This window comes from Nyctibius grandis, chromosome 1 (assembly GCF_013368605.1).
Source record: "Nyctibius grandis isolate bNycGra1 chromosome 1, bNycGra1.pri, whole genome shotgun sequence".
Lineage (NCBI taxonomy): Eukaryota > Metazoa > Chordata > Aves > Nyctibiiformes > Nyctibiidae > Nyctibius > Nyctibius grandis.
In genome coordinates this window covers 132,354,495-132,381,180 of record NC_090658.1, presented here as the reverse complement: position 1 = coordinate 132,381,180, position 26,686 = coordinate 132,354,495, and the positions used below count along the sequence as shown (strand labels likewise).

General features: G+C 59.7%; 2 protein-coding genes across 3 annotated transcripts; both read left to right on the top strand.

Annotated features, from left to right (window-relative positions):
• Nucleotides 1-973: 973 nt before the first annotated feature.
• Nucleotides 974-6,338, top strand: TRIM35 (tripartite motif containing 35). Its single transcript, XM_068408663.1, has 7 exons — nucleotides 974-1,077; nucleotides 2,188-2,635; nucleotides 3,487-3,582; nucleotides 4,240-4,470; nucleotides 4,635-4,657; nucleotides 5,107-5,228; nucleotides 5,758-6,338. Exons 1-7 carry the CDS (start codon nucleotides 995-997, stop codon nucleotides 6,321-6,323), a joined length of 1,569 nt encoding a protein of 522 aa, XP_068264764.1. The 5' UTR covers nucleotides 974-994; the 3' UTR covers nucleotides 6,324-6,338.
• Nucleotides 6,339-16,534: 10,196 nt separating this feature from the next.
• STMN4 (stathmin 4) lies at nucleotides 16,535-19,266 on the top strand. Of its 2 annotated transcripts, none has more exons than XM_068402126.1 (5): nucleotides 16,535-16,587; nucleotides 17,008-17,103; nucleotides 17,577-17,782; nucleotides 17,959-18,150; nucleotides 19,099-19,266. In XM_068402126.1, exons 1-5 carry the CDS (start codon nucleotides 16,575-16,577, stop codon nucleotides 19,156-19,158), a joined length of 567 nt encoding a protein of 188 aa, XP_068258227.1. In that variant the 5' UTR covers nucleotides 16,535-16,574; the 3' UTR covers nucleotides 19,159-19,266. The 2 variants fall into 2 exon arrangements, with proteins under 2 accessions (XP_068258227.1, XP_068258220.1); XM_068402119.1 differs by having other exon boundaries at nucleotides 18,641-19,266.
• The last annotated feature ends 7,420 nt before the right edge of the window (nucleotides 19,267-26,686 follow it).

Sequence of the window (26,686 nt, the reverse complement as noted above, 5' to 3'; positions counted from 1 at the left end):
TTACTTTTCCCTCGTCGTTCCCAGCGCTGCTATTTCTGTACCTAAATCCTGCATTTCCAGGGCCTAAATCCTGCATTTCCAGGGCCTAAATCCTGCATTTCTGTACCTAAATCCTGCATTTCTGGGCCTAAATCCTGCATTTCCAGGGCCTAAATCCTGCATTTCTGTACCTAAATCCTGCATTTCCAGGGTGATACCAGCCCAAAGCGGTGCTGCCGACAGCGTTATCTCCAGGAGGGCTGCGGCGCACCCCCGGCTCCCTTCTACCCCTCCAGTTCACACCAGTTCTATCTCATTCCCAGTACAACCTTACTGGCCAGCTTTATCTTTAGCCTTGACTCCCCTGCCTGACGCTAACGTGGCATGAGCAGTTTCTCACAGCAGAGCAGAACAACACCATTAGTTTTTGCTCACTGGGGTATCTGTGCCCTTGAAGAGTTTTTGCTTTTCTCCTGGTCCCCATCAGAGGATCCGGCAGCTTCGAGGGCGGCTGCTCCCGCCGGCTGCTCGCTGGTCCAGGGCACGGATGCGAACAAGAGGCCAAGAGGGTGGAAGGTATGGAGAGGGTTTTGGGGCAGGGAAGGCAGGGCCGGGCACGCTGCCTGGGCACACAGCGCCTGGCACGTCTCGGCTCGCTCTGCCGGGCTCCCGGGACCACCGAGGCACCAGCTCCTGGAGTCAGGGGATGTGCGGAGAAGCCGCCACTGAGCAGCCTCCAGCTCCTGTAAGGGCAGAGGGAGGGGAGCAAGTGGGTGGCAGCGGGCCCAGCCCCACTGAGGGGGGGCAGGAGGGCCCTAAACCCCCCGCCCCACCCGGGACAAGCACAGGGGGGGTGAGTTTCACGGCCCGGTGAAGCTGCCCCCCAGCAGCAGCAGGAGGGCGGAGGGCCGGGCCCGGGCGAGGGCCCTCCCCGGTGAAGCTGCAGCCCGGCCCCGTCCCGCCCCTCCGGCCGCCCTCGCTGCCGCCAGCACCGGCCGAGAGCCCCGGCCCCGGGATGCTGCGGGCGTCCGCCCGAGCCCCTCACCGCCCGTCGCGGCGGAGGGGCCGCTGCAAGCGCTGCCGCTCGCCCTCGGCAAGGTAGGACTCGCCCCTCCAAACCCCCCCCCCCCACCCCCGCCAGGACCCGGGGGCACGGCGCTGAGCACCCCCCAGGCACAGGCACCGGGCAGCGCCGGGGTCCGGGCACCGGGGCTGCCCCGTCGGCTGGGGTCTGGGCACAGGAGCAGCCCCGGAGGTGGGGATCCGGGTCCGGAGCAGCCCCGGTTGTTGGGGGTCCCGTTCCAGGCACCGGGGCTGCCCCGTCGGCTGGAGTCCGGGTACCGGAGGAGCCCCGGGAGTGGGGGTCCGGGCACCGGAGGAGCCCCGGGGATTGGGGGTCCCGGTCCGGGCAGCGAAGCAACCCCGGGAGTGAGGGTCCGGGTTCGGGCACCGGAGGAGCCCCGGGGGTGGGGGTCCCGTTCCGGGCACCGGGACTGCGCCGAGGGTGGGGATCCGGATCCGGGCAGCGGAGCAACCCCGGGAGTGGGGATCCGGAGCAACCCCGGGGGTGGGGATCCGGAGCAACCCCGGGGCTGGGGATCCGGAGCAACCCCGGGGCTGGGGATCCGGAGCAACCCCGGGAGTGGGGATCCGGAGCAACCCCGGGGCTGGGGATCCGGAACAACCCCGGGGTGGGGATCCGGAGCAACCCCGGGAGTGGGGATCCGGAGCAACCCCGGGGCTGGGGATCCGGAGCAACCCCGGGAGTGGGGGTCCGGAGCAACCCCGGGAGTGGGGATCCGGAGCAACCCCGGGAGTGGGGATCTGGAGCAGCCCCGGGGCTGGGGGTCCCGGTCCGGGCACCGGAGCAAGCCCGGGGGTGGGGGTCCGGGCCCCGGGGGGGGGAAAGCCCCGCGGTCTGGGCACGGGGCTGCCCCGGGGCTGGGGTCCGGGACCAGGGAAGCCCCACGCGGGGTCCCGGCGCCCCCGTCCCCTCCCCGCGCGGTGGCCGGAGCCCGGCCGGCCGCGGTGGCCACCAGTGGCCCCGGGCGGTGTCAGTCAGGCGGTGCCGGCCGGAGCGAGCTGCGGGGTGAGTCACGGGCAGGAAGGCGATTGCATCAGGAACGGGGCTGGTTCTGCAGCCGCCGCTCCCGGAAAGCCCCGCTCGGGGCTCCCCGCATCCATCCCTCCGTCCCTTCTCTCCCCCAGCGCCATGGAGAAGGGAGATGGCCCCTCGCCCAGCACCTCGGTGGCCTTGGCCTCGTCCTCCACGGCCACTTTCAAGGAGGAATTGCTGTGCCCCATCTGTTACGAGCCTTTCCGGGAAGCCGTGACGCTTTGCTGCGGTCACAACTTCTGCAAAGATTGCGTGAGCCGTTCCTGGGAGAACCGGCACCACGTGTGCCCCGTCTGCAAAGAGACCTCCTCGTTCGACGACCTCCGCGTCAACCACACGCTCAACAACCTGGTGGAGATGATCCTCAAGGAGGAAGGGCAGCGGCGAGGCCGGGCGGCCACCCTCTGTCCCCTGCATCACGAAGAAGCCAAACTCTTCTGCCTGGATGATAAGGAGCTGACGTGCTTCGTCTGCCAGAGCTCCAAGCAGCACGAAGGGCACAAGATGCGGCCGGTGCAGGAGACGGCGGAGGATTTCAGGGTGAGGAACGCTCCGGGAAAGGGGGGGAATGATGGCACCGTCATGCCGTGCCAGCGCACGGCGTGGTTCGGGGTGAGGGATGAAGCAGCCGCGCTGCGAGGGTGGATCCATGCCGGGAGTGCCCCCACCGCATCGCTGCCCCGCGCCCTCCCTGCCTAATAACCACCCAGTGCCACCCCGGGGCACCACGGGGAAGGGGAGCGGGGTGATTCTCTGAGGGGTTTGGCCCGATCCCTGCGGTTCCTCGGCTGCTTCATCCTCCACCGGGCTGGGGCTGGTTACGGCAGCAGCGCCTCGGGGTTGGCAGCGTGGTTGGGATGGGGGTTACACAACTCCCCCACCCAGGGAGGGACGCGGGATGGGGAGGCAGCCCCGAGCCCTGCGGGGCAGGACGGGCCATGGCTGCGCAGGGAGGAGGAGGAGGAGGAGGAGGAGGAGGAGACCGGCAGCCGGGCATCGTGCCAGGCCCAGCCGTGTTTCCCGGCTTGGAAAGCAGCCGCTGCCGCCCTGACTCAGCCCACGGGGGACGAGCCACATTTCAAATGTCGCGGGGCGGCCGTTGGGCTGGGGTTTTGCAAGGCTTGGCAGGCTGCCGCCGGCACCGAGCCTCCCTGGCCGCGCCGGGACAGGCAGGGACTTGAGGGTGCAGCAGCAGAAGGGCTGAAAAACACGGGGGGGAGGATTCACCCCGGAGCAAAGCTCCTCCGCCACGGCCCCGCGCGGAGCTGACCCCGGCCTGAGCAAGGATCCTGCTTAACCTCGTCCCACTGGGTTTGGGGCTCTTGTTTTTCCCGCATTGGAACCCCTGGGCGTAGGTTGGCGAGGGTCCTGAGGGCGTCTCCTCCCCGCAGGCCAAGCTGAAGAACATGGAGACCTCGCTGCGGGATAAGGCGAAGGATTTCGGGGCCGTTCATCGCTCCTACGAGTCCATCGCCAAACACAACCAGGTGCGTGGTCCCTCCTGGCGGGGAGGCAACGGGCCCGGTCCCAGCACACGCGTGTAAAGCCATGTAAATCCGTGCACACGCATGCAAATCCACGCACACACCCCGGGCAGGAATGCAGCCGGCTCCGGGGTGGAGCCCTGCACCCATCCTGGGCTGCTCCATCGCTGGGTGAGGAGGGTGATGCTGGGAGGAGGAAGGACTCCCAGCGTTAGGACAAGAGGACACAGCCTCAAGCTTGGCCAGGGGAGGGTCAGGTTGGACATGAGGAAGCATTTCTTCTCAGCAAGGGTCATTAGCCATTGGAAGGGGCTGCCCAGGGAGGTGGTGGAGTCACCATCTCTGGAGGGGTTTAAGAAAAGCCTGGCCATGGCACTTAGTGCCCTGGTCTAGTTGCCATGGTGGTGTCAGGGCAATGGTTGGACTCGATGAGCCCAGAGGGTTCTGCCAACCTCATTGACTCTGTGACTCAGATGGGGGATTGGGGACCAGGGTGATGGGGCTGTGCTTGCCATGGCAGCAGGGACATTGATTTTGGGAGGGCAGCGTGGTCCTGGTGGGTGCTGGAGCTGGTCGGAGGGCTCTGGAGGAGCGTTTAGGGGGAGGACGGGGGAAGTTGGGGGCTCCGAAGGGAGGTGGTGACGTCCCACCACGGGGCAGATGGAAGCGGCGCGGCTGGAGGAGCAGATCGGGAAGGAGTTTGAGGAGCTGCACAAGTTCCTGCGGGACGAGGAGAAGGCGCTGCTGGCGCAGCTGCGGGAGGAGACGCGGCGCAAGAACGGCCTCATCGAGGACAACATGAAGCAGCTGGCGGAGGAGGGCCGGGCCCTGCTCAGCGAAGCCCGCCAGCTCCAGGTGGACCTCAAGGAGGATGACTACACCTTCCTCATGGTAACGCCCTGCCAGGGGGCTGCCCCGTGCCCTGCGGGGTGTCACCCTCGCCATGGCACCCTCCTGCTCCTGCCGGGGTGCGGGCAGATCCCCTGGGTGTCTGCAAGCCCCCCGTGACCCCCCACAAGCTGAGCTTTGATGCCCGGTGTCTCCTTCTCTTTCAGACCCACAAGAACCGCAAGCGCAGGTAAGTTCTGTCCCCTGCCTGGTGACACAGGGTGCTCAGGGTGGCCGAGAACCCCCCCGTGCTTCCTCCTCTGGGGCTGAACAAGGGTCTCCTGCCTGGCTGCAGAGTGAGGTCTCTGCCCCAAGCGAGTTCCCGTCCCCATGTGTCCCCCTCTCGGGTCTGGCAGAAGAAGGTGCTGAGGGTCCCCGAGACCCCTGGGTGCCACCATGGGTGGGGCACCATGCATGCAGACCCAAAGCAGCAATGAAGGTCTTGGGGGAAGCTTTAAAACCCTGATGGTGGGAGGATTTGGTGCTGGGACCCTCCCGGCGTGATTCTCCACCCTTCTGGGGTGAGAGCAAGGTTTGGGAGATGTGGGGTGCTGGTGGGGAAGCCACAGGGTGCCAGGAGACCCAGCCCCATCCCTTCCTCCATCCTCGACCCATCTCCATCTTCTGCCCCTGCCCCAGGATCGCCTGCACGGCCGAGGAGCCGGAGGCCGTGCCCTCGGGGATGCTCCTCGACGTTGCCAAGTACCTGGGCTCGCTGCAGTACAACGTGTGGAAGAAGATGCTGGACATCATCAGCGTAGGTGAGGTGCTGGGCCTTGGAGGGACATGTGTGTCCCCCGCCAAGGGTGGTTGTCCCAGGGCAGCCCCAGGGGTGGTGGGTGCTGGAGAGAAGAGTGTGGAGCAGCCATGCCTGCAGCTGGTGGGCCTGGGGAAGGGGGTTGGAGAACGTAAAGGGTGCTCTGGGGCACTTGCACCCCAAAAAGGAAGCACTGGAGGGTGCATTTCTCCATGGTGGGCTGGGTTAGGAAAGGATGGGTGGAAGGATGGGTGGGTGGAAGGATGGATGGATGGGTGGGTGGGTGGATATATGGGTGGAAGGATGGGTGGAAGGATGGGTAAATGGATGGATGGATGGATGGACAGATGGATGGATGGATGGATGGGTGGATGGATGGATGGGTTGATGGAAGGATGGGTGGAAGGATGGGTAGATGGATGGATGGACAGATGGATGGATGGACAGATGGATGGATACCTGCAGGGCTGTGGTCCCCCATAAGCTCATCCCCACAGCAAGCCGGCTTCCTAACACGTATGTCCCCACCACAGTCCCCTTCAGCTTCGACCCCAACTCCGCGGCGGGCTGGCTCTCAGTGTCCGATGACCTCGCCAGCGTCACCAACGGGGGCTACAAGCTGACGGTGGAGAACCCCGAGCGCTTCACCTCGGCCCCCTGCATCCTGGGCTCCCACGGCTTCTCCACCGGCTTCCACACCTGGGAGGTGGACCTGGGCGGCATCATGAACTGGCGGGTGGGGGTGGCCCGGTCACGCAGTGGCAACCACTGGACCTTCCACCACGATGCTCGCTCCGGTTTCTGGTACATCTACCGCCTGCCCGGGAAGGACGGCGAGACGTGCCGAGCATCCAACACGGCGCGTTCGGAAGCGGCGTTGGGCGACCTGAGGCGGATCCGGGTGGAGCTGGACTGCGACGAAGGCGAGCTCTCCTTCTACGACGCCGACCGCAAGACCCACATCTACACCTTCCACGAGAAGTTCGGCGGCACCGTCTTCCCCTACTTCTACGTGGGGGGCACGCCGGTGGGCGCGCACCCTGAGGCGCTCCGCATCTGCCCCCTCCGGGTCAGTGTCCACGAGGATGTCCCTGTCTAGTGGGCACCGTCCATCTCTGCCTCTAGATGTTCTCTAGATGATGTTCTCTAGATGATGTTCTCTAGATGATGTTCTCTAGATGTTCTCTAGATGATGTTCTCTAGATGATGTTCTCTAGATGTTCTCTAGATGATGTTCTCTAGATGATCTCTAGATGATGTTCTCTAGATGATGTTCTCTAGATGTTCTCTAGATGATGTTCTCTAGATGTTCTCTAGATGATGTTCTCTAGATGATGTTCTCTAGATGATGTTCTCTAGATGATGTTCTCTAGATGTTCTCTAGATGTTTTTTCAGTTTTCCTCAGGAAGAAAAAATAAGGGAAAAAAAGAATTTATGTACGTACTGCCTCTTTTTTTTTAAAAAAAATATCATTAATAAACACTGCTAAACTGAGGGAGTGTGGTCTGGATGATTGGGGAGTGAGGTGGATTGTGAACTGGCTGAAGGAAAGAAGCCAGAGAGTGGTGGTCAACGGGACAGAGTCCAGTTGGAGGCCTGTGTCTAGTGGAGTCCCTCAAGGGTCGGTACTGGGACCATTTAATGTATTCATTAATGACTTGGATGAGTCCGCTGATGACACCAAACTGGGAGGAGTGGCTGACACCCCAGAAGGCTGCGCAGCCACTCAGAGAGACCTGGACAGGCTGGAGAGTTGGGCGGGGAGAAATTTAATGAAATATAACAAGGGCAAGTGTAGAGTCCTGCATCTGGGCAAGAACAACCCCATGTACCAGTACAAGTTGGGGACAGAGCTGTTGGAGACCAGCGTAGGGGAAAGGGACCTGGGGGTCCTAGTGGACAGCAGGATGACCATGAGCCAGCAGTGTGCCCTTGTGGCCAAGAAGGCCAATGGCATCCTGGGGTGTATTAGAAGGGGTGTGGTTAGCAGGTCAAGAGAGGTTCTCCTCCCCCTCTACTCTGCCCTGGTGAGGCCGCATCTGGAATATTGTGTCCATTTCTGTGCCCCTCGGTTCATCACGGATCAAAGCTGGGGAGGCCTTGGGGAGCGGGTGTCTCCCTGCCAGGGGGCTGTAAATAGTAAATTAAATGATCTGGGGGCTTTCCAAGCTCCACAAGTGTGGTTTGGGGGGCTCCAAGTGTCCCTGCGGTGGGTAGAGCAGGGGACAGTGGCCTTTGCCCACCTTGGGGACGGGAAGATCCCATGTGGCGTGGGTGGACGCAGGCAGAAGCGTGTGTTTCCCCTCTACTAGAAAAACCATTAATGGGGACATCCTTGAGAGTAACAACCCATCTCCTCTGACCCTTCTCCCCATGACATTGTCCCTCTGAAGGGCTTTTCCGTAAATCCCCAGCTCCAGGAGTCAGGTGATGACGTGCGGTTGGTGTGTGGAGGTGGAAGAGCCTCGGAGGTGGAAGAGCCTCAGAGGTGGGATGGGAGGATGGATGGAAGGAAGGATGGATGGATGGGTGGATGGATGGATGGATGGACAGATGGGTGGATGGATGGATGGACAGATGGATGGATGGATACCTGCAGGGCTGTGGTCCCCCATAAGCTCATCCCCACAGCAAGCCGGGCTCCTAACATGCATGTCCCCACCACAGTCCCCCAAAAAAACACCCTCTGCAACCCCATGATGGGTCTGGCCTGATATTAATCCTGCCAGGAAGGCTTTTTCCTCCACCTTGGTGAGCACTTGGGGTTTGAAGGTGATGCCCTGGGGACGGGGGGGTGCCTGGGGGGCCGTGCTGCCCTCGCCGCCTGGCGCAGGACCTCGCTGGCAGGATGCTGGTGTTGGCGGGTGGTTTCCATGGTTTCTCCCCGTTCGCAGAGGATGCTCCTTAGGAACGAGGAGAAACAAAAGGGAGACGTTGGCGGCGCGCGGTGCGGGGGCGACCCCGGGGCTCCTCCGCCTGCCTGACGTGGGCTGACGTTGCCTACGGCCAACGGAGCACCCCTGTGTGCTGGGAAAGGAGGAAAATCAGGGCGAGCATCTGCCTCCCTCCCAGCGCTGCCCATCACCCCCAAAAAGCTGGTGCTGCTGGAAATTTGGGCGTCCCGCGGCCGATTTAGGCACAATCTGGGAACAACAAAAGCTCTTTGAGTTGTCGGGGCTGGAGCAGGACGAGGCGTTTCCTTTTGTCACGCAGGTACTGGCGTAAAAATGGCAACAAAGGGTGAAACGAGGTGTCGCTTGGGGCGGCGAAACTGAAACTTTTTGACTTTTTTTCCCAAATTTTTGGTGAAAAATTGGTTTGCAGGAAACAATGTGAATTAATGAACTGGTTGGCTCCCTCAGACTCTGCGTGATGGTACCTGCGTCTTCCCCCTGAGCTTAATTTCACCCCCATGGAGGCACAGAAATGGCTTGAAGTGGAAACGTAGAGCCCGCAGCAACGGGCGATGTCACCCCGGCACGGAGCACTTGCTCGCACGTCCGGCTTGGCAGCACAAATGTGGGCGAAGGTCCAGCGAGGGGCAGGTGGGTTTGGCGTGGGACCCTCCATCGCGTCCTTCCCTGGTGCCTGAGATCCCACCTGGGATGGGCCGGGTACTTGTGGGACCTTTTCCGAGCTCAAACCTTCCTCCTTGCAGCAACGAGAAGGATTTAATTAATAATAATAATAATAATAATAACAATCATCATCATCATCATCATCCATCCATCCCGGTGCCCGGTACCTGCTGGGGGGGGGAAAGGGGCTGTGAATCCAACCAGGGGAGTGCTGGGGATGCTGCAAGGAAACCCCCCCCCCCTCCGCAGCATCCCCCCCCCAATTTATAGGGCCGGGCGATATTAAGGGAAGAAGCAAGCAGCTCTCCCATTGGCTCGCAGCCCGGCGATGATGTCATTTCTGTCCAATCCGAGGGAGGACAGCACCTTTTCCCCGCCCACCCCCCCCACCCCGGGTACCAGCCAGCGCCGGGGCCGCTGCATCCCGGAGGGATGGGGCGGGGGGGGGGACAAGTGGGGACCCCCCCCCCCCCCAAAGGAGGGGTGCGCCCAGCCCTCGGGCACCTCGGAGGGATGGGGGGGGGACACAAGTGGGGACCCTCCCCAGGAGGTTTCCCCCCGGGGTGTGCCCGGAGGATGCAGGGTCCTGGGGCCAGATCCTGCACCCGGGTCCCCAGCGCTGGGGCAGGAGGGTTGGGACTGATGGAGGATGGGAAAGGGCTCGGGGTGGGAGGGGGGACACCCTACACTCTCACCCCACCCTGAGGGTCTCCCCTGGATGCCTGCTCTGCGCAGAGGGACACCCCGAAGGGACATGCTGGGACCTCTGCGGGGGTCACGTCTTGAGGTGCCTCCTGTCCCCCAGCTCCACAGGAGCAGCGTTTGTGGGGACACAGCTTGGATTCAGCTCCCGGAACCCCTGTGTGGCTCTGGGGACACTCGGTGGCCACCACCCCTAAGGGCTATCACCCTCCACCCCACAAAGTTTTTCCCCATCTCTCCCACCCGTGCCCCAGGATGGTGGCACTGGGATGCTGAGCAGGTCCCCATCGCCATGGATAGTCCTAAACCTCCTTGGCCTCCTTCTTCTGCACCTCCTTTGGTGACAGCCCTTAGGGATGGTGGCCACCGCGTGTCCCCAGAGCCACAGCCTTACACAGGGGCTCTGGGAGCTCTGTCCCCCCCAAACACTGGCCCTGTGGAGCTGGGGGACAAGGAGGTACCTCAAGACGTGACCCCCCCAGAGCTCTGAGCATCTCCCCCGGCTCCAGCAACCCCAACCAGCCAGGCCACTAAACTGTGGCAACCAAACTGTGGCCACTAAACTGTGGCCACCAACGCGGGGTGGCAGGGAGGGGTTTGTGCCCCAAGCCTGGACCCATGGAGACCTCAAAGGGAGCTTTTGAGCAGGACACGTGCCCGGGGTGCCACGTGTCCTGGTGCCAGCCGCGGCGGGCACCGTCCCGCAGCCACGTGGGTCCCCACAATGGCTGTTTGTCCCCCGGGTGGCCGCTGCGTCTCGACTCTTTCCTCCCTTTGGCCACTCCGTCTCGGGGCTGTGCTTTGGTTTGTGCTTCCACGTCCCACGGGCGCCCTACCCACAGCACCCAGACCCCGCCGAGCCGGGGTCACCCGAGCGTCAGAGGAGCCCTTCGGAGGGGAGCGACGCGCCTCAGGGTGTCACAGGTGCCCCGTCACGAGCTGCGGTGTCACACGTGCCACGTCACCCCCGTTTCCAGCTGGGTCACCCACGTCCTGAGGCCACGGGCTTTGCAAAGCCACCCTACATTCGTTTTCCAGGGGGAACCACCCCGGTGCTCGTTGTGTAACGGAGGAGACCGGTGCCTAAATATACCCGCACGCTTCCCGGGGGTGCCGGGCTTGTGGTCGCCGTCGGACGCGGCCGGTGGCGATAAATAGGACGAGGAGAAGCAGATCTGGGGGAAGGAGAGTCCGTTTATGGGAAGGACACGGCCCTAAAAGACATCCTGGCGCTGCTGGGGCTCCTCGGGGACCTCCGCTCGCCCCGGCACCGCACCGAAATAGTTCTGGGATCTGGGACTCGGCCTCTCCGAGCGCCTGGTTTGGAGGAGGAGGAGGAGGAGGACGAGTCCTCACGTGCCTTTGGGGCTGGGAACACGGGGCTTGGGCCACATCCCGGCCCTGGGAAGGATGGAGAGGGCCCCCCGTTGCTGCCCAGCGTGGAGGGGACACCCCGCAGCCCGTGCCAGCACGGGGGCGGTTTGGCCCCATTGAAGGTGCCACCATTAATTAGCGTCCCCTCCTTTGTCCCTCTCCAGCTTTGTCCTGCTCCGAGAGCCCAGCCTCGCTCTCCACCACACGCTCAGCCCTTTCAACCCATCACCCCCCTAGAAACCCCCCAAAAAACCCCTTTTCTGCCCAAATCCCACCCCCCACCCCCACCCACCTTCTCCTCCTGCTTTTATATTTTTTTTTCCCCCTTTATATTATTTTTTTTTTAATTAATTCCCTTTTTTTCCCCTTTTTTTTCCCAGGCTCAGCCCGAAAATAGCTGCTGGGCGTGATGTCACCGGGCTGGTACCCGGTTCGCACAGCCCCTGGGCGGCGATAGGGATGCTCCAATCGCCAATCGCGGAGGTGATGTCATGGGGGGGCTCGGGGGGCCCCCCCCCGGAGATGGGGGGGGGTGGAGGGGGGGGGGGGATGCTCCGCACAGACCCACCCCCCGCTCCGCACCCGCGTTAAATGAGCCCGGAGAGCGCGGAGAAGCAGCGCGAGAGGCGGCGTGGGGTGAGTGGCGGGGGGGTTTGGTTAATTAGGGGGGGGGTTTGGTTAATTAGGGGGGGTTTGGTTAATAGGGGGGGGGTTGTTAATTGGGGGGGTGTTGGTTAATGGGGGGGTTTGTTAATTGGGGGGTGTTGGTAAATTAGGGGGGCTTTGGTTAATGGGAGGGGTTTGGTTAATTGGAGAGGGGGCTTTGGTTAATTAGGGGGGGATTTGGTTAATTAGGGGGGGTTGGTTAATTGGAGAGGGGGTTTTGGATAATTGGGGGGGTTTGGTAAATTGGGGGGGTTGGTTAATGGGAGGGTTTTGGTTAATTGGAGAGGGGGCTTTGGTTAATTAGGGGGGCTTTGGTTAATGGGAGGGGTTTGGTTAATTGGAGAGGGGGCTTTGTTTAATTAGGGGGGGTTTTGGTTAATGGGAGGTGTTTGGTTAATTGGAGAGGGGGCTTTGGTTAATTAGGGGGTGTTTGGTTAATTGGGGGGGTTGGTTAATTGGAGAGGGGGTTTTGGTTAATTAGGGGGGGTTTGGTTAATGGGAGGGGTTTGGTTAATTGGAGAGGGGGTTTTGGTTAATTATGGGGGGGTTTGTTAATTGGGGGGATGTTGGTTAATGGGGGGTTTGTTAATTGCGGGTGTTGGTTAATTAGGGGGTATTGGTTAATGGGGGGGTTTGGTTAATTGGAGGGTTTGGTTAATTAGAGAGGGGGCTTTGATTAATTAGGGGGGCTTTGGTTAATTAGGGGGGGTTTGCTTAATGGGAGGGATTGGTTAATTGGGGGGGCTGGCTAATTGGGGGGTATTGGTTAATGGGGGAGTTTGGTTAATTGGGGGGTTTGCTTAATTGGGGGTGTTGGTTAATTGAGGGGATGGTTTTTGTGAAGCGAAGGGTTGAAAAGTTTTTGGGGGGGGGTTCAGGGGGTCCCTGGCTGTCGCTCTCTGGCCGCGACACCCCACTTTTTGTCCCCCCTCCCAGCACCCTCCTGAGCCCCCCCCCCGCTCCCCCACCCCTTTTGGGGTGATACCCCCCCCCCAGCACCCACCCGGCGGGGCGGTTCCCATCCTCCCAGCGAGCAGGAATTAGCTGGGGGGGTCCCTGTCACCCCCCCCCCACCCATCCCAACAGCCGAGACCCCCCCTGAGCCCCCTCCCACCTCCCTCGCTCCGCACCACGCCGGGCCTCATCCTGCCCACGGTGTGGGGGGGGTGCAGGGCTGGGGCTCAGCATCCCCCCCCTCTCCCCAGCATCCTCGGGACCCCCAGGAGGGAGCATCGCCCAGCCCGGAGCCCCCCCAAATGTGGGTGCAGACCCCCCCCCACGAGGGCAGGGTGGTGAATTATGGATGGGGACAGGGTGGTGGCGGGGGGGACCTGCTCTCAGCAGGCGCTGAATTATTTATTCCAGGGAGGGGGGGAAAAGCGAGGGGGTGGGAGGGAGGGGGTGGCTGCCATCCTGCCTCCCCCCACCCCAAAATGGGGGGGTGCATCCAGCTTCAAGGGAGGGAGCGGGCACCCCCCCCCCAGCTGCCCCATCCCCTCCCTCCATCGCTGGGTGCTTCTTCCAGGGAAGGGGATGGGAGATGGGGAGGGGGGGGGTCCCCACCGTCTCAGGGGGGTCTGCAGTGGAGATGGGGGTGTGGAGCTGGGCTGCAGCCCTTTGGGGTGGGATCGGGCCCCCTCCCCGCCACGTGTGCCTCGCTGGGAGCGGGACCCCCCCCCTGCAGCCTCTCCATGCTGGGGGTTCGAGCGAGGTTTCAGCCTGGGGGTGACAGTTTTCAACCTGGGGGTGACAGTTTTCAGCCTGGGGGTGATGGCAGCGGCAGGGCCCCAACCCCCGCCCTGCTCCCCACCTTGGGCTGGGGGTGCTGGTTGGGGGGCAGCGGGGCCAGGGGGCAGCGAGGGAAGGGAGGTCAGTCAGCAAGGGGGGGTTCCCCTCTTGGAGGAGCCTCCAAACACCTTGACCAGCATCTTCATCCAGCGAGGAGGAGTGGGGCTGGCACCCACCACCCACGTCCCCCCCTCAGCTGGTGGCACCCCCTGGCATGGACCCCATCCTCCTCCCCATTTTGGGGCTGATGATGGGTGATCGCTGCTTTTTCTCCTCCAGCCAGGGCGTGAACCCCTGGAAAAAAGGTTTCTGCAGCATGAAATGCCCCCAGGTCCCCCCCCGAGCCCAGGGACAAGGAGGGTTTGGGGGGGTGACGCAAGGCTGGGGGGAGGCAGGATGGATTTCAGCCATCGGAGCAGGTTGTTTGGGTGATCCCGGGTCAGATCCCAGCAGGACGGGGCACGAGGGGGTGGGATTTCTCGGGACGCCCCCCCCAGGATGAGCTGGGTCGGGGTGTGTTGTGGCTGCGGGAGCTGGCAGTGCCCTGATGGCCCCGGGATGCCCACGGTGGGGGGTCACCCCTTCCCTGGGGGGCTGGAAGGATGCACGAGTCCCTATTTTAAAGAAGGATTTCTTTTTCCCCCCTTTTTCCCCCTTTTTCCCCCTTTTTCCCCCTTTTCCCCCCTTTTCCCCCCTTTTCCCCCTCTTTCCCCCCTTTTTCCCCCCTTTTCCCCCTTTTTCCCCTTTTTCCCCTTTTTCCCCCTTTTTCCCCTTTTTCCCCCTTTTTCCCCCTTTTTCCCCTTTTTCCCCCTTTTTCCCCTTTTTTCCCCCTTTTTCCCCTTTTTTTCCCCTTTTCCCCCCTTTTTCCCCTTTTTTTCCCCTTTTTTCCCCCCTTTCCCCCCCCTTTTTTCCCCCTTTTCCCCCTTTTTCCTCCTTTTTCCCCCTTTTCCCCCCTTTTTTCCCCCCTTTTCCCCCTTTTTTCCCCTTTTTCCCCTTTTTCCCCTTTTTCGCCTTTATCCCCCCTTTTTTCCCCTTTTCCCCCTTTCCCCCCTTTTCCCCCTTTCCCCCCTTTTCCCCCTTTTCCCCCTTTTCCCCCTTTCCCCCCTTTTCCCCCTTTTCCCCCCTTTTCCCCCCTTTTCCCCCCTTTTCCCCCCTTTTCCCCTCTTTTTCCCCTCTTTTTCCCCTCTTTTCCCCCCTTTTTCCCCCCTTTTTCCCCCCTATTTCCCCCCTTTTTCCTCCCTTTTTCCCCCCTTTTCCCCCCTTTTCCCCCCTTTTCCCCCCTTTTCCCCTTTTTTCCCCTTTTTTCCCCTTTTTTCCCCTTTTTTCCCCTTTTTTCCCCTTTTTTCCCCTTTTTCCCCCTTTTTCCCCCTTTTTCCCCCTTTTTCCCCCTTTTTCCTCCTTTTTACCACTTTTTTCCCTTTTTTCCCTTTTTTTCCCTTTTTCCCTTTTTCCCTTTTTCCCTTTTTCCCTTTTTCCCTTTTTTCCCTTTTTTCCCTTTTTTCCCTTTTTACCTTTTTCCCTTTTTTTCCCTTTTTTTCCCTTTTTTCCCTTTTTTCCCTTTTTTCCCCTTTTTTCCCCTTTTTTCCCCTTTTCCCCCTCCCTTTTCCCCCCCGAGCTGAGGCCTGGGGCTCTCTAGACACGAGTGAGGGTGGCAGCAGGGGGGACTTTGGAGGCTGCACAAGGGGGTGGCACTTGTTCAGGGGTGTGTGTGCGTGTCAGTGCGTGTGAGTGCGTGTGCACGCTGCTCCCGGCACGTGTGTGCACACGTGTGGGCTGTGCAGGCGTCGGGCAGGGCTGTGTGTGCCAGGCGCACCCCACCGCCTGCTGCCGCCATCCCAGTGGGTGCCCATCGCACCACACCAGTGGGTGCCCATCCCACGTACCCACCACATCACATCTGGGTGCCCATTGCACCACCACACCACACCAGTGGGTGCCCATCCCACGTACCCACCACATCACATCTGGGTGCCCATTGCACCACCACACCACGCCAGTGGGTGCCCATCCCACGTACCCACCACATCACATCTGGGTGCCCATTGCACCACCACACCACACCAGTGGGTGCCCATCCCACGTACCCACCACATCACATCTGGGTGCCCATTGCACCACCACACCACGCCAGTGGGTGCCCATCCCACGTACCCACCACATCACATCTGGGTGCCCATTGCACCACCACACCACACCAGTGGGTGCCCATCCCACGTACCCATCACATCACATCTGGGTGCCCATCCCACCACCCCGTGCCCATTGCACCACACCAGTGTGTGTCTGTCACACCAGGCTATTGTGTGCCCATCTTGGCACACCACCATGTGCCCACCACATCACACCAGTGTGTTCCTATCCCAGCAGCACGTACCTATCACACCACAGCACATCTGTGCCCATCACACCAGTGTGTCCCTCACACCACACCAGTGTGTGCCCACCTCACCAGAGCGTGCCCATCACACCACACCAGTGCATGCCCATTACACCATACCAGTGCCCATTACGCCACACCAGTGCCCATCACACCACACCAGTGTGTGCCCACCTCACCAGTGCGCGCCCATCACACCACACCAGTGTATGCCCATCACACCTCACCAGTGTGTCCCTCACACCTCACCAGTGTGTGCCCACCTCACCAGTGCATGTCCATCACACCTCACCAGTGTGTCCATCACACCACACCAGTGCATGCCCACCACACCAGTGCCCCTCACACCTCACCAGTGCGTGCCCATCACACCACACCAGTGTGTCCCTCACACCTCACCAGTGTGTCCATCACACCACACCAGTGCATGCCCACCACACCAGTGCCCCTCACACCTCACCACTGCGTGCCCATCACACCTCACCACTGTGTCCCTCACACCTCACCAGTGTGTGCCCACCTCACCAGTGCGTGCCCATCACACCACAACAGTGTGCCCATCACACCAGCGTGTCCCTCACACCACGCCAGTGTGTCCCTCACACTTCACCAGTGCATGCCCACCACACCACACCAGTGTGTCCCTCACACCACACCAGTGCATCCCTCACACCACACCAGCGCGTGCCCACCCCATGCCCCCAGCGTGCACACACGGCTCTGTGTGTCCCCTCCTGCCCCGCGGGGGACAGGCAGGGCTGGGCGATGTCCCCAGCCCCCGGGACACCCCACACTCATCCTGGCTCTTTCCCTCCCCAGGTCCCAGGAACGCTCTTGCTGCAGACGCCCGAGGAGTGTCACGCCATGACTCTGGCTGGTACGGCACCATGTGTCCCCATGGAGCCACACATGGGGACAGCACGGCTCACCCAACCCTGTGAACCCAGCCCTGGCACCTACCCCGTGCTGGGCACCCCAAGTTTGAGTGGGGCCCCATCCAAACCGCCCTGGGCTAACCCTTGCCCTGGGACGCTCACAGCACCCCAGTGGTGGCAGGCAAGGGGTGGTGTGTGGGGTTAGCACACCAGGGCAGAAGTAACCCATGAGTAAAGCACACCCCCGCCTCTGCGTGCCTCAGTTTCCCCTTTGCACACCTTGCTCCCCCCACCCAGGTCACCCTGTTTGCAATATCTGGGCCAACTCCAGTGCCAGCCCCTGTCCCAGCCCTTCCCTGGCCCGTGGCAGCCTGGCAGGACCCCAAACCCCTCTGACCCCCAATCCCACCATCTCTTCCCAGCTTACAAAGAGAAGATGAAGGAGCTGCCTCTCGTCTCCCTCTTCTGCTCCTGTTTCCTCTCGGACCCCCTGAACAAGCCGGCGTACACCTATGAAGGTAGGAACCTTCTGCCTGCCCATGACCGAGGGGTGCCTGGACGGTGGGAGCTGGGGGGGGGCTGCAGACCCCCCTTGGCATGAGTGGGGTCACCCTCAAAGCGAGAGAGGTGGCTCCATGGTTTGCTGACACTGGCTGGAAGCAGGGGGCTGGGTTGGGGACAGGGGGGTCCAGTGGTGGCAGAGGGGGATGCCCAGCCTTGGGGGGCTCCTCCTGCATAGCTGGGGGGGGGGATCTGCAGCTGGAAAGGGGCTGAGGGAGCTGGTTTGGGTTGGGAGGGACCTTAAAGCCCATCCAGTTCCAACCCCCTGCCACGGGCAGGGACACCTTCCACCACACCAGGTTGCTCCAAGCCCCATCCAACCTGGCCTTGAACACTGCCAGGGAGGGGGCAGCCACAGCTGCTCTGGGCATGGGTGGGCCTGGGGTGGTTTGCTCGAAGGGGTGGTCAGCCCATGCCCCTCTCCCAGCAGACACGGTAGACCTCACCTGGTGCGTCATCTCCGACATGGAAGTCATCGAGCTCAACAAGCGGACCTCAGGGCAGTCCTTCGAGGTCATCCTGAAGCCCCCCTCGTTCGACGGCATCCCCGAGTTCAACGCCTCCCTGCCCCGGCGGCGCGACCCGTCCCTGGAGGAGATCCAGAAGAAGCTGGAGGCGGCGGAGGAGAGGAGGAAGGTAGGTCTGGTGGCTCTGGTGGCAGCTTGGGGACATGCAACCTTGCACTCAGGATGCTTACTCAGCAAGGTGCACCCACCTTTGGGGACGTCGCTGGGTTTGGAGAGGGCTGTTTTGGCCAGGAGGGGAAGGGCCCCATGGTCCCCATGGCCACCGTGTGCGCTCTGCCCCCACAGTACCAAGAGGCTGAGCTGCTGAAGCACCTGGCAGAGAAGCGGGAGCACGAGCGGGAGGTCATGCAGAAGGCCATCGAGGAGAACAACAACTTCATCAAAATGGCCAAAGAGAAGCTGGCGCAGAAGATGGAGTCCAACAAGGAGAACCGCGAGGCCCATTTAGCGGCCATGCTGGAGCGCTTGCAGGAGAAGGTGAGAGCCTGGTGAGGAGGGAGCGGGGCACGTGCTGGGCCACCGGTCCAGGAGGGTGTCACAGGACGCTTGGGCACCCTGCATGGCTCTTGGGGTGGCACTACCACCAAAGTGGGGGTCACCTCTTCCCTTCACACCACGCGGCAATACCCAAATGCAACATCCCACCCTGGGGTGGGGATGCTGCCCAGGGACCCCCCAAGCCTGACGTGCCCGTGGGCTCCCGAGTGGACGGTGGGTGGAGAGCTGGGACCCGTATCTTGTCCTCAGACACGCAAAGCCTTTGCTTTCCCCATGTCCCACTGTGATGGCCTTGACCCACAGCTTGTTGGTTTCCCACCTCCCCGGTGGCAGATCTTCCCCTGGTCCCTTCCCCGGAGGCTGTGGAGCCATCAGCTCCCCGGTGGAGCTGGAGGGGTCCGTGCTGCCATGCTAGGGGATGCTTCCACCCTGCCAGCCTGTGCAGACCTCTTCTCTCTCCCCGAAGCAGGTCTGTTCCCAACCTCAGCACGGAAGGTCCCACCCTCACCACCTCCAGCTCCCTCCAAAACATCCCTTCTGCAAGGAGCTCGCCCAGTGCCCTTCTCCAAACGCCTCAGCTAGCCTTGGGTCAGAGGCAGAGAGCACCAGATAATGAAGGACAATCCGAGCTAACCCCAGCTCCTTGGGGCTCCCGGGCCATCCCGTCTGGTTGACGTCTACCTCCTAGCTAGAGGGCGAGGACAATCTGTCCCCGAGTGCCTCCACAGTCCTTAAAACACCCCAGGGGAGGAGAGGACGCTGTTGACCCATCGGTGGTGTCCCTCAGGGGATGAACCTCGCGAACGCCCTCATGCCTTCGAACCCCTCCGAAGCCGCTGGCCCGCCCGTGGGGACCCCGAAGTTCATCCAGCTAACGCGTGTCCCCCTCCTCCTCCTTCCCTCCTACCCCCCCCTCCCCTCCCACAGGACAAACACGCGGAAGAAGTGAGGAAAAACAAGGAGCTCAAGGAAGAAGCCTCCAGGTAAAGAGGCGATGGTTGGACTGACAGCTCCGGGGAGGTGGCGGAGGCTGCCGCAGCGCAAGGTCGGACGGTGGAAGGGTGGACGTTCCTCTGCTTTCTTTTGTTCGTGAATGTAAAGAGTTGACAGTGAAGCCATCCTAATCGTTTCAGGGAGGGTGGGGAGGGAGGAGAAAGGAGGGAGGGTGGGCGGGAGGGTGCCGGCTTTAAGATGCCCACCTCCTTGGTGGGTCTCGCAAGCTGCCTGTTGACCAGGTCCAGAGGAGACAGCCGAGGGTTGACGAAGAGGAGGATGTGACACCCCCCCCCAGGGAAAAGCCGTGGGGGACTGAACGGGTGGGGAGGGAAGAGGGGGGGAATGTGCGTCGTGTGTGACTTTAATTTAGTGCTGGGCAGGCAGGGCGGGCAGGTGGGTGTCCCTCCAGCTTCCTTCTTCTCCATCCCACCCCATCGATGGGCAGTGGCATCTCTTGTCCCTCCCTCCCTTTTTCCTGCCTGGACTCAGGTCCTCTTGCCCAAAGCGGGTGTTATTTGCCCACAGACCTTATAGAACCACTTTGGGAAGGGGGAGAAGAGACCTCCCCATCAGAGGTGGTCACAGAGGGAGGCTCACTTGCTCCAAAGGCTTTATCTGGCTGTAGGAGACACTGATGACCCCTTCCAAGGGTGAAATTGAAAAGCCCTGTGACTTCCCAAAGAGCTGCTCTTTTTTTTGTAAGGACCTCCTGAGAATCACCTTTGTGGGAACTCTTGGATGAAATCCCCTTTTCTGCTGTGGAGCAGCTGGAAAGCCACCAGCTTTGAGAGGTGGCTGTTTGAAAAGGGACGTCACCCCCATGGAGAGTGAAAGCAGGAGAGGGAAACAGGGAAGGGGTGTGGGAAACCGTGATGGAAGGGATGGGGAAAAACAAGAAGGAAAGAGGAGGCAGGGGAAGCCCAGGCTGGAGAGCCAGAGGTGGGATGGAGATGCCTCTCTGGAGAGCAGGAGAAGACAACAGGCATAGGGAGCCCCTGGGGACAGCAGTGGCACCTCCAGGTGACACCAAGAGGTGCCTCTGGAGAGCAGGAGAAGACAACAGGCATAGGGAGCCCCTGGGAACGGCAGTGGCACCTCCTGGTGACACCAAGACAGGAGGAAGGCCAGTTTGGGACCCCACCAACAGCTTCTGACCAGCCCAGGAGGTGCTTTGTGGGAGCTGCTGTGCAATCCCTTGGGTGACCTTTGCCTCCAGGGAGGGTGGGTGAAGCAGAGAGGTTGCAGTGAGATCCTTCCTAGCGGGAGAAGGTGGACAGTCTGCTTTCTGCCGGGGGGGTGGGGATGTCCCCTCCTCTCCCAGTTGCCAGCAGGCAGTGGTCCCAGTGCCGCCATGCCCTGGCACCTCATCAGCCTCCAACCCTGATGCTAACAGAGGGTTTGGTGTCCACCATGGCCACATAAGGCTTTCCAAGCTCTGATTCAGGTCTGGAGGGAACCATGTCTCTTTACCTGCGCCGCAAGATGCTCGCCTGGACCCCAGAGCCCCGGGAGGGACCATCCCGGGGAGGGGATCACGGGAGGGGGCAGCGGGTGATGGGGATGGAGGGGGCTGTTGTGGCTGTGGCACGAGCTGTCCTTTTTTTTGTATACAACAGTTGTAAATAAACTGCCTTGGCGTTTCTCTGGTTTTCTCATGATCTGTGCACGCTCTTGTGTGTGGTTTGTGTTAGAGGTGAGCATCCCAGTGTCACACTGGGAAGGGGGAAGGGACTGGGGATGAAATTAGGGTGGGAGGCAGCATGTGCATCAGGTGGATGGGTCTGTTTCACCCCAATGCCCCAAAATGGAGAAGAGGAGGCTCAGAGGTGACCTTAGTGCAGTCTACAACTACCTGAAGGGAGGTTGTAGTGAAGTGGGAGTCGGACTCTTTTCCCAGGCAACCAGTGATAGGACAAGAGGACACAGCCTCAAGCTTGGCCAGGGGAGGTTCAGGTTGGACATTAGGAAGCATTTCTTCTCAGCAAGGGTCGTTAGCCATTGGAAGGGGCTGCCCAGGGAGGTGGTGGAGTCACCATCTCTGGAGGTGCTTAAGAAAAGCCTGGACATGGCACTTAGTGCCCTGGTCTAGTTGCCATGGTGGTGTCAGGGCAATGGTTGGACTCGATGAGCCCAGAGGGCTCTGCCAACCTGACTGATTCTGTGAGTCTGTGAAAAGACCCCAGCCTTGTGGGACTGCAGCAGATTTGGGTTCCTTTGGTCCTCCAGCACTATCAACCCCTTGCACCCAGCTGTGCACCCCTGGCCCACCCTGTGCACCCCTGGGGCAAGCAGAGGTGATGCTTTCCCACCCCAGACCCAGAGCAGGGAGCTGGACCCAAATTTCAGCCACGTGCTGGGAGATGAAGAGTTGGCTGGCATGGTGAGGAAGCATGGAGGTAGCTGAACACGGGCCAAGGTCTATGCTGAGCCCAGATGACCCATTGATCTGTGCACGGAGTAGACAAAAGCAAAACGTCATGTCCTCAGTGCCAGGAGAGGACCTGGGAGTTTCTTCTTGTCCAACCCTAAGGAGAAAGTGGTACCAATTCCTCTCCCATCTTTACTCAGCCCAAGGGAGGTGATGGCACCAAAATTTAGGACCAGCCTCCAAGAGGGGCCAAGTGTCCCTTCCTCCTGGGCCAAGAAGTCCTCCCTGATGGGCTAAGGATGTCCTTCCTGAACCTGAGAAGCCTTGGAAGATGAGTGTCCAGCCAAGGACCTGGTGGTCCCACAGGTGTGGGATTCGGTGCCAACATTAAGACAAATCCCAGGAGGGGATTCAGACCTTGTGAACACAGCAGCCATGCTGGGGGGTTCCCATCACGCTCAGGTGCGACAGCGAAGGGACCATATCAAAAGGGACCATGCAAAAAAGGACGTGGCGTGAGTGTTGAGGTGGCAGAGTCCACCATGGTCATACGAACTGGTGGGGTGTGAGTTAGCAACCCCCAAAAGCCATGTGGGAGAGGACCTGGGGAGAGCAGAAGAGCTTGTTACACCCAGGAAGGGAGGAGAAGCCACGGGGACATCTAGTACAGATGATGGGGACAAGCCAGCGGGTGTCAGTGGGAAAAAGGGGGCACCAGGGTAAGGACATGATGATGGGGGCACAGCTGATGGCACCAACACCATCAGGAGAAGGCTCTTTGGAGGAGGCCATCCAAAGAGGATCAAGTGAGTCAAAGCACGATGCTGACAGTATCAGGATGTGCAGCCTGAAAACTCTCAACACTCTCCAGGTGCCTGGAGCAGAAACTCACCCCACCCATAACCACCTGCATCTCAGATCATCCTGCTCCATGGCCTGAATCCTGATGAACATCGTCAACGCTCCAGCAAGGCTTCAGCGACTCATTTTTCTCCCTTTGCTGCCAAGGGGGAGAGATAATGATGGCTTAGGCTAAAGAGAAAGGTGAGCTGGATCTTCCTCCTGCATCCAACCTTTTGTCCATCACAGAGGTCCACCTCGGATAATCCCCTCCCTACACTGACCAAGTTTTAAGCTCTTTCCCAGTGTTTTCAGCATTGTGGTTTAGAATAGCTAATGTTTAACTTCCCTGTTCTTCTCCCTCCCTGGCTCTTTCTCTCCATCCCCAAAGTGTTCGAAGAACCAGCCCTCTGGCCATGGACACCTCACCAAGGATTATTTGATGACCATCACTCCAGGAGTCCTTTCCTCCAGGCTCAGTTCAGATGTCTTTCCCAGCTGTGGGACTGGAGACCCATGGAGCACGGGCTGGTGGCCCTCGTAAACCTTTTCCATCTCCAGTAGATCCACTGAGTCCTGATTATCACACGGATGGAAATGTTTGCGTTGACCTAACACATCAGGTGGAAATTGTTCTCAGACCTTCCTCTGTCTTGGGTGGCTTTGAGACAAATCACAGAATCACAGAATCAACCAGGTTGGAAGAGCCCTCAGGGATCATCGAGTCCAACCATTGCCCTGACACCACCATGGCAACTAGACCAGGGCACTAAGTGCCATGTCCAGGCTTTTCTTAAGCACCTCCAGAGATGGTGACTCCACCACCTCCCTGGGCAGCCCCTTCCAATGGCTAACGACCCTTGCTGAGAAGAAATGCTTCCTAATGTCCAACCTGAACCTCCCCTGGCCAAGCTTGAGGCTGTGTCCTCTTGTCCTAGCGCTGGTTGCCTGGGAGAAGAGGCCGACTCCCACTGCGCTACAACCTCCCTTCAGGTAGTTGTAGACTGCACTAAGGTCACCTCTGAGCCTCCTCTTCTCCAGGCTAAACACCCCCAGCTCCCTCAGCCGTTCCTCGTAGGTCAGACCCTCCAGACCCTTCACCAGCTTGGTCGCCCTCCTCTGGACTTGCTCCAACACATCAACATCTTTCTTGAAGTGCGGGGCCCAGAACTGGACACGGGATTCAATCAATGCCAAGTTGTGTAGCTGTTCCCCCAGTAAGACACACACACACACAAAAATCCAGCAGCAGCCAGTAGCCAGAGCCAGCTGCTGCTCTGGTGCACGGGCCCCGGCGGGGTGTCTGCCTCGTGGCTGTGCTCAATGAGGCTCTGCCAATACAATTTCCCACCCCACATCACTTCAGACAGCACTATAATGGGGTCAGCCAAGCTAACGAGGCAGGGGTTAGTTCAAGTGTGAAGGGGAAGAGGGGAAGAAGGAGCCAGGCTCGCAGTCGGGAGCCCTGTCCTGGGGGGGAGCCAGACACGGTTCCTCCCCCAGCACAAGACCAAGAGCACGGGGTCATTTCATGGGGTGTGTTTAGCTTCTTGCTTAGCCACGCTGCTGTGTCCTGCCCAAAGCCTGGTACCCAGCAGACGCCTGGACCAGGACCATCACCTTCCTCCAGGGGAAGCCAGCAGAGGTGTCAGCCCACACAGGGGGAGAGGCAGGGGAGGTATCTCCACCTCCCATCTCCTATAAGCTATGGGCCATGAGCCCTCAGGAGTCCAGGCTCAGTCTTCACCTTCTGCATCAGAGCTGCTTTTGCAGATGCTGGCCCCACTTCTCCTCCCTGGGAGGAACTCAGGCATCCTCTGGCTGGATTTGGGGCTTTCAGTGATGAGACTCAGGCTGCTCTTAGCCTTGCTGGGGTACCAAATACCTTCATCTCACAGGCAGAGCCATTTGAGATGCTGACAGGTATTCCCACCTGGTTCCCAAGGGTCCTGTGTCCTGTGAATCCCATGTCACCTCTGCCCACCCAATGTGGCAGCCTCTGATAGCACACGAGTCTCAAATGGCAGAAGACATCCACACCTGGATGAGGGGTTGGAGCTCAGACCCTCACACCTGGGCAACCTGCACCACACACCAGAGAGGAGGTGATGGAGACCAGGTTCTTGCTTACGTGGTGGAGTCCTCTCCTGAAGCACCACCCCTCAGGCACAGCCAGGACATACAAGGGGAAAACACAAAACAAAGGTTTGATGCCTTCAAGGAACCTTCCAAGGTGACATTTAATGGCTGAGATCTGGATAGACCTTCTGCACCTGATCCCACCTCTCCTGTTTGAAAGTCAGATGCAATCCCATCCCTAAATCCCAGCCCAGCTAAGACCTGTGCTATGAGTTGCACCTCCTGAACATCAGAGGATGCCTGGGTGTCCTTCAGAGCAGGTATGACAGGTGCCACTCACATGCTGACCTGCACATGGGGAAACAAGCGTCCTTCTCTTCGAAGTGACACACAATAGATCAAAGCAGGTACAGAAACAGCATCATGGAGGTGCCTCCAGGATGCCAAGTGAAGTGAATCTTCCTGCCACCAACCTGCTGCTGGGCTCCGGGAGCTTTTCCTGGCTCGTGCGTCATCGATGCTGTGCAGGGACAGCTCTGCTGTTTGATGTCCTTCCTCCAGTCCACAGCCTCATGCTGGTTTCTCAGAAATCATAACTTTGGGCAAGGTACCAGCCATCCATTCATGGGAAGCTGGCACTGGTGAGCGAGGGGTGCGGCTGCAGTACTGGGCGTCATAACTAGCTGGGGCCTCAGCAGGGAACCAGCGGAGACATTAAAACTGATCAAGGGCAAGGGTCATAGAATCATAGAAACACAGAACCATTTAGGTTGGAAAAGACTTTTAAGGTCATCGAGTCCAACCATTAACCCAGCACTGCCAAGGCCACCACTAACCCATGTCCCTCAGCACCACACCTACACGGCTTCTAAATCCCCCCAGGGATGGGGACTCCACCACTGCCCTGGGCAACCATGTCAGTAATGCCATAGAAGGCCAAGATTGCTTCAAACATGACATCAGATATAACAAATTTGAGTACAGGTGTAGCAGAATTGGGACCAATAAGGAAAAAAAAATAATTATGGGAACATTGTTTGGGCTGAGAAAAAGAGGTGCTAAGGCAGAAATGGAAAAAAAGAAGAGGAGTAGGGTATGAAACCAGGTAAGGAACACAGGAGGATGGGATCACAGAATGAATTAGATTGGAAGAGACCTCTGGGATCATCGAGTCCAACCATAAATCATTGAGTCCAACCATAAATCATCGAGTCCAACCATTTTATTGCAGTCTACAACTACCTGAAGGGAGGTTGTAGCGCAGTGGAAGTCGGCCTCTTCTCCCAGGCAACCAGCGCTAGGACAAGAGGACACAGCCTCAAGCTTCACCAGGGGAGGTTCAGGTTGGACATGAGGAAGCATTTCTTCTCAGCAAGGGTCATTAGCCATTGGAAGGGGCTGCCCAGGGAGGTGGTGGAGTCACCATCTCTGGAGGTGCTTAAGAAAAGACTGGACATGGCACTTAGTGCCATGGTCTAGTTGCCATGGTGGTGTCAGGGCAATGGTTGGACTCGATGATCCCAGAGGGCTCTTCCAACCTCATTGATTCTGTGATTCTGTGATTCTGTCTCTCGCTGCAACTACAGATGGAAAATGAGAAGACAGCAATGATGAATCCAGAGCAAGGCAGTAAAAAAAGACAAAATCATGTCTGATCATTCCTGCAGACACTTCTAGGGTGGGTAGAAAAATTCACCCAAAGTTCTTTGCCGGAGAAAGGACGGAGAGATGAAAATGGAATGGAAAATGGAAAACCTTCCACATTTTTTATTTTTAAATCTTTTCATTTGGAGAATTATTATCACAGCTAGCTAAGGTCCATGTGTGTAACACAATCCCTGCCAGAGAAGGCGAGGGCCACCACAGACCTTCCTCCTTGTTTGCGCATGGCACTGTCCCTGGGCGATGCGCACTGGCTCTCCTGGCTTTCCCCAGGGCCATCTCAGCACCTTGGAGCCACCCTAGCACATCTCTGCCATGGTGGACCTTCAGTACCAAATACCTACGTGGTGATGTGTACAGAGAAGCTCTGCCGAGACCAGAGAGGTGCTCATCTTATGGCACAGGAATAGGTCACATCCCACGTGAACAACTCATACAGGATTGCTGGTTCTTTGCTCCCCTCTAAAATACCTTTGGGTTGGTAGCCAGAGCACTCAACATCTCCGTTCAACATAAGGTCCAGCCTCAGTGTGTGGCTGACTCCCACCACCCAGTCAACACGGATTTAGT

Coding starts and splice junctions, on each gene's coding strand:
- TRIM35 (XM_068408663.1), top strand. CDS start 995: ATGCTGCGGGCGTCCGCCCGAGCCCCTCACCGCCCGTCGCGGCGGAGG. Junction 3,583..4,239: donor CCATCGCCAAACACAACCAG/GTGCGTGGTCCC, acceptor ACCACGGGGCAG/ATGGAAGCGGCGCGGCTGGA. Junction 4,658..5,106: donor CACAAGAACCGCAAGCGCAG/GTAAGTTCTGTC, acceptor CCCCTGCCCCAG/GATCGCCTGCACGGCCGAGG.
- STMN4 (XM_068402119.1), top strand. Junction 17,104..17,576: donor GCCGGCGTACACCTATGAAG/GTAGGAACCTTC, acceptor CTCTCCCAGCAG/ACACGGTAGACCTCACCTGG. Junction 17,783..17,958: donor CGGCGGAGGAGAGGAGGAAG/GTAGGTCTGGTG, acceptor CTGCCCCCACAG/TACCAAGAGGCTGAGCTGCT.